We start from the raw sequence: 10634 nt of genomic DNA, 5'->3' as shown, positions 1-10634 counted from the left end.
TAACGCCTAATCCCAGGCAACCATTTCCCCCTCCTCACCTGAAAGGAAATCTAAACCCACCTCTGCATTCGGCTAAATTTCCCAACACAAAAGAGAAACAGTTGAGTTGAAATGTAGACACCTCCCCCTCAGAGAGAGTGTGTGCTCTAAAGTTGAGGCAGAGGCTATCTCAAGATTAATATAATCCAACAGAATGTCTCTACACTGGGTATATTAAGACTTTTTGTTTTTCCAGTTCATGAGGATAGTTTTCTTTACGATACATAAAGCAATGAAGATGACATTGAGGAAATCTCTGTCAAAGGTGACATCATCTTGGTTTTCCAGTAAGCAAACATCTCAGACACACTGACAAATCATCACATACCAGACACAAGAACCCCTGTACAGGTGTGCATGGACATAGTTGTATGGTGTATTACTTGAGCATTGTAGGAAGTTATCAGATGCAAAACCCATCTTAAACATCTGCCTGCATAGTGTACTCTATCAAGGACTTGGTATTTCATAAGTTATATAAAAAAAAAGGATTTCAAGTCATGTCAAAGGTTCTCAAGCAAGTCTGAGAAGAACAATTTCGATCAACACTATCTGATAGAGCAGTCTCCCATTTTTCAATGGGAAAATATATTGGGCCTCATGCAAGAAGCATTCTTACAAGGAAATTTCTTAAATCATTCGTATGATTAATTTAGGAGAAAATATTGCATTCATAATTTTTGACATAGGAGTCTTGTGCATACAGTCAGCTGTTGTCCAAACCTAGTTTTTCACTAAATGACTACATTTGTTATTATTTTGAAGCAGTTGTCTATCTAACTAGGCTACATCATTTGCTATGTTTTAGCATGGAGAACCTGGTAATACAAGCCAAAGCAGTATGACGTTTTAAAGGTTTTATCGACAAGGTTGAGTATATTGCAGACAAGGGGAAGGCAGGCAGGTCCTGGACAAGAGAAGGACTTGGACCAACAGTGCATGCAGAAGCAGACTTCAACTGCAATAGCTGTCAGCTCCAGGCTAGACTTACGTTGGGAGAGAGGATAAGCAGAGTTTAGCTCTGCAGAAAAGATCTGCGGTGGGTAGAACTTGCAGTAATGGTAAGGCGCAGCTTGGAGTAGTCCTGATAGTCAGACGTGGCCTGCAACAGTCCTGAACGCTAGACATGGTCTGCAGCAGCCCTGAAGGTCAGACGTGGCTTGCAGCAGTCCTGAAGGTCAGAAGCAGCTGCCCAGAAGGTAAGACATGTCTTGCAGTTGCTGAGAAGATCAGACATGGTTTCCAGATGCCCAAAAGGTCAGACATGGCCTGCAGCTATCCAGAAGGACAGATGTACCTTGCACCTACTCACAGTGGGCAGCACTGCTACCTTGCAGCAAGAAGCCCAGGTTCTTTCTGCATGGAGTTTGCATGTTCTCCCTAAACATGTGTGGTACTCTTCCTCCCACAGTCCAAAAACATGACTTTTAGCTTAATTGTTTTCTCTAAATTCTCCTTAGGTGTGAATGGTTGTTTGTCCTGATTCTCTTTGTGTTGGCCTACGATGGACTGGCGACCTGTCCAGGGTGTACCCCGCCTCTCACCCGTAGACAGCTGTAGATAGGCACCAGCACCCCTTGCGACACCACTTGGGATAAAGCGTGTCAGAAAGTGGATGGATGGATCCTGCTTATATTTAACCAGCTCTCTAACCAGTCATCAGGGCCAGATTATTCCCTCGAGCAAGTGGGGAGAGTGTGTCCAGTGTTTCTCAGTGTTTCTGATTTCCTGTTCCCATCTGAACGGTTTTAACCTGCCTGTTTATACAGTAATCACGCAGGATTATTCAACAGCCAGCAATGAGAGCGTTTCAGCATTACCTTAGTGTTTCTGATTTCCTTGTCAGCCTTTCAGCTTCTGAGCCCGCTTGTTCCTGTCTGATCTGTTTTTAACAGTGATCTGTTTGCCTGACCTGTTTTTGGACTCTTTCTGGATTCTGCCTGTTTGCTGAACTGGAGTTTCTTACTGGCACTGACCTGGATTTCCCTCTGGAATCTTCTTGGATTATCCTGCTCTCCTTTGTCTGCCCAGATTTGGTCTCCTGTTTATTCTTCGTACTCCGGGGCTACAGCCTCTTGGATTCTATTAGCGGTGCCGGTCAAATCTTGTTGTCAGCCGACCGGCTTGAATCAACCTTGTTCTCTGGGCACCAACTAAACTAACTCTAGGTTAGTAACTCACACGTTCATAATCTTCCCCCACCAGATTTACATGGCCACTAACCTGTGTTTCCTTTCTGGAGAGGTTCCTGCCCTTGAAGCCCTAGCTGCTGCGTTTTTAATAAACCCTTTTTAAAAAATTGTACTGTCTGCCTTGAATACTGGGTACCCTGTTCTGAGGCATGACAAATTCATGCAAACTTTTTACAATCGATTTTCATATCAGTTGCGAAACGTTGAATTATATAATCTAAAATCCATTTTTAACTAATGCATTTCCACTGTCTTTACAGCCACCATTAACTACTGTTACTTTATCAATGTGTTGTTTGATGTTAATATGGTATATTATAAGCAATACTTTAAGCAATAGTAGTTTATTATATAATATCTTGCTTAACTACAGTTCTGTAATTGAGGCAACAACAAAAAAAAATCTTAATACCAGAAACCCAAGCAGAGATCAGACAGGATCTCAAAGTCTCAGATTCAGAATTAAACATTTCTTGAAATTTTAATCCACATCCAGCCCTAGCTATGGCCATACTGATATTGCTCTAAGAAAAATATATGTGAATGGATCAGCCTTTATAAAGATAATGCACCTAAATAAATGCGCCCCTGTTTTTGATATGCAAACATATCCCAGAATAGACTTTAAGCATGGTCCTTGATCGAATGCTGCCTACATTTTTTATTTGTTTGTTTGATTATTGTTTTGCTGGTTGGTTTCCTATAAGAAAATATATCCCTGAGGTGTGTTGACTATTGAAGTAAATTAGTGATGGATCATGCTTATAAACATCAACTGAGACCTAACGCTTTGTATGGATTTAAAACAGCTGGCTCCAGTTCCAGACATTTACCAGGGGAGGCCAGGGAGAGGCTGCTGTTTTTCATTTAATAAGTTTAACTGCCAAAGGAATTAGTATTTTTGGCCATAAAATAAGATAAATAAACCATCCACTTGAAACAAGATCATGTGAATCATCTTATTTCGTTATGAAATTGTCTCACCTAAATCTCAAAGGTAAAATTTTTAAATTTTCAAGAAAAATTCACTTATATTTACATTTTTGTAGTTTTGTAATGTAAACATTCAGTATAGGGGCCATAACAGGAGCTGGGACCATTTCGCCAGAGATGCTAGCTTCTACTAGCCTCTGCTGTCTAGAATCACCTATGGATGGCTCCCCCAGTGATAGCAATGTTTTTTCCTTTCACAGCTCAATTCTATTGCAGGGGCCCTACCCTACATTTTGGCTCAATCCAAATATCTCAAATTGTAACTCCGAACCTTCCTTTCCTACCTACTATCCCCTTACCTTTTGCAAAGTCAACAGTAAAAATACTCTCCAAGGTCAGGAAGGAGCTCCAGACTACTGTGTTGAATCCAGACAGCCTTAGCTATACATCATTAAGCTTCAGGCATGTCCCGGATGACTCTGGTCAAACTGGGACTGCAATCCTCTGGAAAAGAACTACAAAAATGTTATAAAAATATAGGTAATAGCTAAAGCTCTCACTTATAAGAAGGTGAGTACATTATGATGTGTCACACAGAATACACATGGAGAAATTATGTATTTTTGTTAAACTCTTTGAGTTTACATTCGGTGAAACAAATGATTGTTGGCTCCAACTGGCAGCTAGAAACGTCAGAAGATCTTTTTGCAAAATGTAATAGCACTAGAAAGTATCATACTCTTATTTTTCCAAGAAAACAAATTTGCTTAAGATACAGGTTTAATGTTCTGCAGTGGCAATCGTTAATCTTTGGTCTGATCTGTTTGTCATTGGTTGCAGACCCAGTTTTACAGTCTGACCCTCCCATATGCATGCACAACGGAAACAGTTCATGGAATGAAAATCCCACAAGGCTGATGCACTCTTGCAGGTGCATTACATTTAACTCCTTGCCAATGACTTTTGAAAAAGCAAACTGCAGATGTTAAAGCTCAGTGCAAAATATTATTAGTCTGGCCTGTTTAAAAGTAGGCTAAAGGATTTCTATAACTGAGAATCTACACAGTTTAAGAGCATTCTACCTCAACCAACATGTAAAGCAGTGGTCCCCAACCACCGGGCCGCGGACCGGTACCGGTCCGTCGGTCATTTGGTACCGGGCCGCACAATATAAAAAATTGTGGTATTCTCTCCCAATTACATCAGTCGGTGCATCTGTGCCTCTTGACATAGGTTAATTCAGTTCAAGACTCATCCTATCTATAACATCCTATCTTTGTGAAGCGGGATTTTCTGGTTAGTTTTCTGAGAATCAATCTGTGGTTGACCTGAACTTTCAAGTCTCTGTAGACATCTAACAGCATGCTTTGGGTTAATATTTGTCATCTTTTCTTCTTTTTTTTGTCTGCTGTCTGTTTTTCTTACTCAACCAGTGTGTTGGATCTGGTTGCCAAGCAGTGTCAGGGTCAGATTTACTCTACAAAAAAAAAAATGTTTGAGTTATTACCAAAATAGTACTACAATAATCTGAAGGAATTACATTGCAAGCCAGATAATGAGGAAGATCAAGAATATTGCAGGCAGACAATATTGGAGTTGACATAGAAATTCCAATGGTGCTTCTGCTTACATGCAAAATATAGGAGCATCTCCCTTTTCCCAATTTACTACTTGTGCTTTAATGCTATTCTTCTACCTCAATATTTCCGTCATCAATTCACATATTCTTATATCTTCCAAATCACTAGACTATATCCTTCTTTAGTTCCTATCCCTTATCAGCCACTCTGTACCAAGGTCATATATGTAGCAGCTCCTGTTCCTTTCTATTTCACAAAGATATGATAGGTACATTCCAGTTACACATAAATGGTGACACGTCATCAATGCATAGACTAAATGTAACATTTGCATCTTCAAAAGCAGCCGCATCTCCAAAGTTATTAATGACAACAGAACAAATATAAACCACACAAAAAAATAAAGAGGCCAACTGACACATCTATGTATGTTGTGTATATGTGTAAAATTATAACATTTATACAGAGCGTATGTAGAAACTAAACATATGTTGACTATAGTGAGGCGTTCACAGTACTTACTGTATGTATTTTTTGGACAAAAATGATAACATTGTACGTATTCTATTAGTGGGGATTTAAAAACTTGATTGTGTTTTATAGCAATAAATCCTGTGTGTTTAAAGCAGATTAGTTGCATTAAGGAAAGTCAAAGACAAATGGAAACGTTCAGTCTCTTTCTGTGGGTGTGGCATTCGCCTTACTGCTCCTAGTCCCATGGTTCCTGCATTCACACTTCTGTTAATTAATAGCCCCTGTGATGACGATGCTTGCATCACGTACAGCACAGCAAATGTTAATGCACCCGTCGACCTGCACAGTATAACACCTGCATAAGTCACTGCAGTGTTTACATAAGCTAAGTTTATCTGTCTTTTATGTTCTTTAGCTTGTCTGACCAAAATGATAAGCTCACCTCTAATACGTGTGCAAAGAATTGGAGATAATGTTTGGATGTTTTTTTGTCATTTTTTGTTTGTTTGTTTGTTTTAATGAAACTTCTGTGCAATATTTAGAAAATCTGTGCATTTTCCATTTTAAATAGTTCCACATTTGCAGAGGTGAGAATATGGATTGTGTTCTTTTAAAAAATAAACAAAAGCATACCAGTACTCTCCGTTTATACCTGTGCTATACAGGGTTGGTTTGTGATGGACACTCAACTTCAGAGCAGCAGCAGAACTACCGGTAGACTTATTTTGTTGGGGAATCCGATGGAATGTAAAGCTATCTCAGGGGGGGTCCATAGGCTATTATATTTAATTTGTTTCTCAGTTATTTGCAACTGGACTTTCTGAGAGTGAACATATATTTGAGTACATGTCAGGCACAAAGGGGATAAGACGTATATATAAGTTTCATTTTTAAAATTCAAATGCTAGACAGATACAAGCCATTTATCATTTTACTATATAACTGCTTTTGGTGCAAAATTTCCTCTTATTTATTGCAACTTATTTTTAATTACAAGTTTAAAGCCAACAGCTCCTCTTTACCTTTAAGAAATTGAGCAGAAGGATTTTTTCTTCTGCTAAAAAAAAAGTAATCATTAAAATAATTAAATTAGCATCTAAGTTACTTAACTGTTATTTGATCCCATTTTATAATTTTTTTTTTTTGCATGGGGGGGTCAGATTTCAGAGGAGTACAGTGCCCCCCTCTGCCCCCCTTAACTCTGCCGCTGCGTCAGAGTCAGCACTTCCTGCAGCCACTTCCTGTTATTACCTCATTCATTTGACCTCTTGTAGGATCAGCCATATTATGCTGTTTGTAGCAGAGTGATTTTTGACAAATAATGTTGCTGCCATCCTGCAGCAGTTTTACCAGGATGACGACTAGCAGGAAATGGCAGGTTATTGTGCCTGAGTACCATTTATCGTTACACTGCTAAGCCAACATTTATTAAATTAATAAATTACCAATATGTCCCTTCTTAATACTTCAATCATTCAATAAGCTAAAATAAAAACAAGTAGTTTTATTGTTAGCCAGTGCTAAGCAGTAGAATAGGCTCTTTGGCATTGACATGGAGGACTGGGCTGATTTTTCAGGGCTACAATCCACATAAATGCACTTTCCCCACAAATGTGGTACAATTCAGGCTTTCCATTATCGTCAACTGATTGCAAATAAGCACTTCAAACAAACTAACAAAGAAATAATAAATCAAATACAAATTCCCTATTGTGTGCCAAGTTTATTTATAAAAATAGTTATAGTCATAAAATCTCACTATAAGGATGATATTGTATCAATAAAAGCTGAGTGCTTCTTCATAATGTACCCTTTGAACCTTGGAAATCAGCCAAAGATTGTTTTTTTTTTTCTTTAAAAGGAAAGAAAACATCAGAAGTCTCCTGTGGGAGGGGTGTTGTGAAACTCCTGTGAGCACAGTCCAACCAAGCATGTGCTGTGGAAGCCTGTGCAAAGCTCCATATCTCAACGATTGTATCAGCTCCCTACTGAAACCTCCTCTGGCTTCCAAACCGCTCCTAATAGACTGATTAAATAATGTCAGAAAGCCACATGGATGCAAATCCTACCACATAAAGGATGACATCAATCCTAAACTAGCTGCTTTGTAGTAGAGTTAATCTTTTCATTAAAAATAAAATGTTTAACTTAACTTTTCTTGCATTATTCACCATTTTGATTAATGTAAGAATTAGGCAACCTTTATGCAAAAATAAAGGGAAAGTATTTTTTAATTAGGGTTGCAATATTGGCCAATTCTTGCCTTTTATTGGGTTTTAATTGATTTTATAAACATTTTAATCAAAACTGAATTAAATTAAGCCACTAGTTTGGTAACTTAATATGGGACAGTTCTTTTTTTTTTAAAGCTATGTTGGAAACCCTAATTAACATTTTGTAAGCTACTTAACTTTATAATTTGCAAAACATCATATGCAGAGAAACGTCCTGCCGAACCGAACCGGTTCCTGATCCATTTTCAGATTTCTTTGAAGCTCTGGACGCCAGAAGCCCAGTTGATAAGAATTCGCTGGCGTAAGGGATTGTGTTTCAGAAATGCTTTTTCTCAAGTCACGTTGCCTCTCAACATGAAAAGCGACCAATAACCTCAGAGACACGTAGTCTCTGCTCCTATAAAGTTGGTTGCGAGCTGAAGCGTCTCCCTTCAAGAAAGCAAGCAGAGAGAGACAGTTGGATCCAGCGCTGCCTTTGGTTTCGCTCATTATTTCTGCGGACAATGCTGCGAGTCAGATGTTTGAGAGGAGGTAGCAGGGGGGCTGAAGCTGCCCATCTGATCGGAGCCATGGTTGGTATTATGTTGTTTTTATTACTTTTTTTTTTTTTTTAGAAAAACAATCATGTATTTATTTTCTTTCACTGATCTTTTGTTTCAACGAAAACACATTTTTTTTTAAGTGAATAAAGACGTTTTCTTCGACTTTTTCTTCATTACATCTTATCTGATTTGGTTAAAATCAGCTGAATTGATTTATTGATGTATTGGTTGGTCTTTTTAAAGATTGAGACACCGAAATGCAAAAAATAAAACATTTAGTAAAACAAAAATACCTAGATCAACCCCCCAAAAATGAGGGAAAAGCAGTGGAAGTTTTTTTTTCCTGGATTTCATTTAGCCTCTGAGTGGCAGTGAACAGCTGTTTGGCAGCAGATGGCTCTCAAACTCAGTGACTCTGGAGCTGGTCTGGAGCCAGAGGGGCCAATATTGTAACCTCTATGTTTGAGAGAAAACTCTTCTTAACATCTGTTTTTTTTGGCAGCCTGGGGGTAGTTAACATTTTTCGTTGACATAGTTGGATTTAAGCCATGTTGTTCTTTCAAATTGCACTAGTAAAAACAACATGCACAAAAAAAAAAAAAAAAAAAAACAATTGGCCAAATTTCTCTTAAAATGAAATAGTTATTGTAGTTTAGGACTACTGCAAAAGCTATTTCTCCACATTAATCCCTAAACTGATGCCTTCTCTTCCTGCTTAGCTTGGCCGGTCAGTTGCTGGCTGGGTGCAGAGGACCTTCCAGAGCACTTCAAGTGCAGCAGCTGCACAACAGCATGCAGCTGAAGAGGAACCTGTTACTGAGCCCATTCAGCAGGAGTGCCCCGTCTGCAGCTACAATGAATGGGACCCTCTTGAGGAGGTGATCGTTGGGCGAGCTGAAAATGCCCAGGTGCCTCCCTTTACTGTGGAAGTGAAGGTAAGCATCTCGTCTCACTCACCTGGAAAATGCTACCTGTATAAATGTGACTTTGATGTTAAATGTCCCATCTATCTGATCAGGCCAACACATATGAGAAGTACTGGCCCTTCTATCAGAAGCATGGGGGCCAGTCTTTTCCTGCGGACCACTTGAAAAAAGCTGTTGCTGAGATTGAAGAAATGTGCAATATCCTGCGTCACGAAGGAGTTGTTGTGCAGAGGCCAGAACCCATCGACTGGTCCGTCGAATATAAAACTCCAGATTTCACATCAACAGGTGAGAAACTTTGGTTGGTAATATTGCAGGACGCTGACTGGAAGTTTTTCAACAGAAAATAAGTTGCATTGTTGAAAATGTTGCAGGAATGTATGCTGCCATGCCGAGAGACATCCTCATGGTTGTGGGAAACGAAATCATAGAAGCTCCCATGGCCTGGAGGGCTCGATTCTTTGAGTACCGTGCCTACAGGCCTTTAATTAAGGAGTACTTTAGAAAAGGTGCAAAATGGACCACAGCTCCTAAACCCACCATGGCTGATGAGCTATATGATCAGGTGAGCCTCTTAAAACAGATGCAGTTAAGGCTGCTACCTCTGGTGTAAATCATATTTTTCCTCCTGCCAACTAGGACTACCCCATCCGCACTGTGGAGGACAGACACAAGCTGGCTGCCCAGGGGAAGTTTGTGACCACAGAGCACGAGCCATGCTTCGACGCTGCTGATTTCATTCGAGCTGGGAGGGATCTTTTCGTTCAGAGGAGTCAGGTATGAAGCAGCCCTGATTAATGGCAGAAGGAATCTCAATACACTGCCAGGGTATAAGTCTCTTTCTACAAACTGCTCCATCTCAGGTTACAAATTACATGGGAATCGAGTGGATGAGACGCCATCTGGCCCCAGATTACAAAGTGCACATCATCTCGTTTAAAGACCCTAACCCCATGCACATCGATGCCACTTTTAACATCATCGGACCTGGTTTGGTGTTGTCAAACCCTGACCGCCCATGTCGCCAGGTATTTTCAGACAGCGTCCTCTGCTGCCCTCTTGTGGATGTAAAAATATACTGGTCATTACTATGTTCACCTTTGCTGTGTGCTTTTTTTCTGTACCCCAGATTGACATGTTCAAGAAAGCTGGCTGGACTGTTGTGAAACCCCCAACACCTTTGATTCCTGATGGTTTGTACTTCAACCAACAACTTGTTTTGAATGAAAAAGGCAATAGAATATTTTCACAGGCAATAGGACAAAAAATGCAACAATTTCTTTTGCAGACCACCCACTGTGGATGTCCTCCAAATGGCTGTCCATGAATGTCCTGATGCTGGATGAGAAGCGGGTCATGGTTGACGCCAATGAAGAAACTATTCATAAAATGTTTGAAAACCTCGGTGAGTGGAAAACTTTTTAGTTATTCCTTTTTATTTTGACAGCTTTAAATCTTTAAGAACATATCCGGTTCATGCTTTGAACAGGTATCAAGACCATAAAGGTGAACATTCGCCATGCCAACTCACTTGGTGGTGGCTTCCACTGCTGGACAACCGATGTCCGCCGCCGTGGTACCCTGGAGTCCTACTTCCACTAGCCTTGCCAGAAATAGGCAGTTTTTATTGAGCTTTGAAAACTAAAGCCTCAATCTGGAAGCTTCTTAGATAATTGAACACCACTAAAAGGGTGGAGCTTACATCGAATAAAGT

At 39.8% G+C, this 10634-nt stretch overlaps 1 protein-coding gene across 1 annotated transcript; it reads left to right on the top strand.

The window, feature by feature from the left end:
• The first annotated feature begins 7869 nt into the window (after positions 1-7869).
• gatm (glycine amidinotransferase (L-arginine:glycine amidinotransferase)) lies at positions 7870-10595 on the top strand. Its single transcript, XM_015375648.1, has 9 exons — positions 7870-8024; positions 8714-8929; positions 9013-9208; positions 9295-9485; positions 9560-9697; positions 9784-9948; positions 10050-10113; positions 10209-10325; positions 10410-10595. Exons 1-9 carry the CDS (start codon positions 7956-7958, stop codon positions 10520-10522), a joined length of 1269 nt encoding a protein of 422 aa, XP_015231134.1. The 5' UTR covers positions 7870-7955; the 3' UTR covers positions 10523-10595.
• Positions 10596-10634: the final 39 nt, after the last annotated feature.

This window comes from Cyprinodon variegatus, unplaced genomic scaffold, assembly GCF_000732505.1.
Source record: "Cyprinodon variegatus isolate N-32 unplaced genomic scaffold, C_variegatus-1.0 Scaffold122, whole genome shotgun sequence".
In the NCBI taxonomy this organism is placed as follows: Eukaryota; Metazoa; Chordata; class Actinopteri; order Cyprinodontiformes; family Cyprinodontidae; genus Cyprinodon; species Cyprinodon variegatus.
This window is presented reverse-complemented; position numbering and strand designations above follow the sequence as displayed.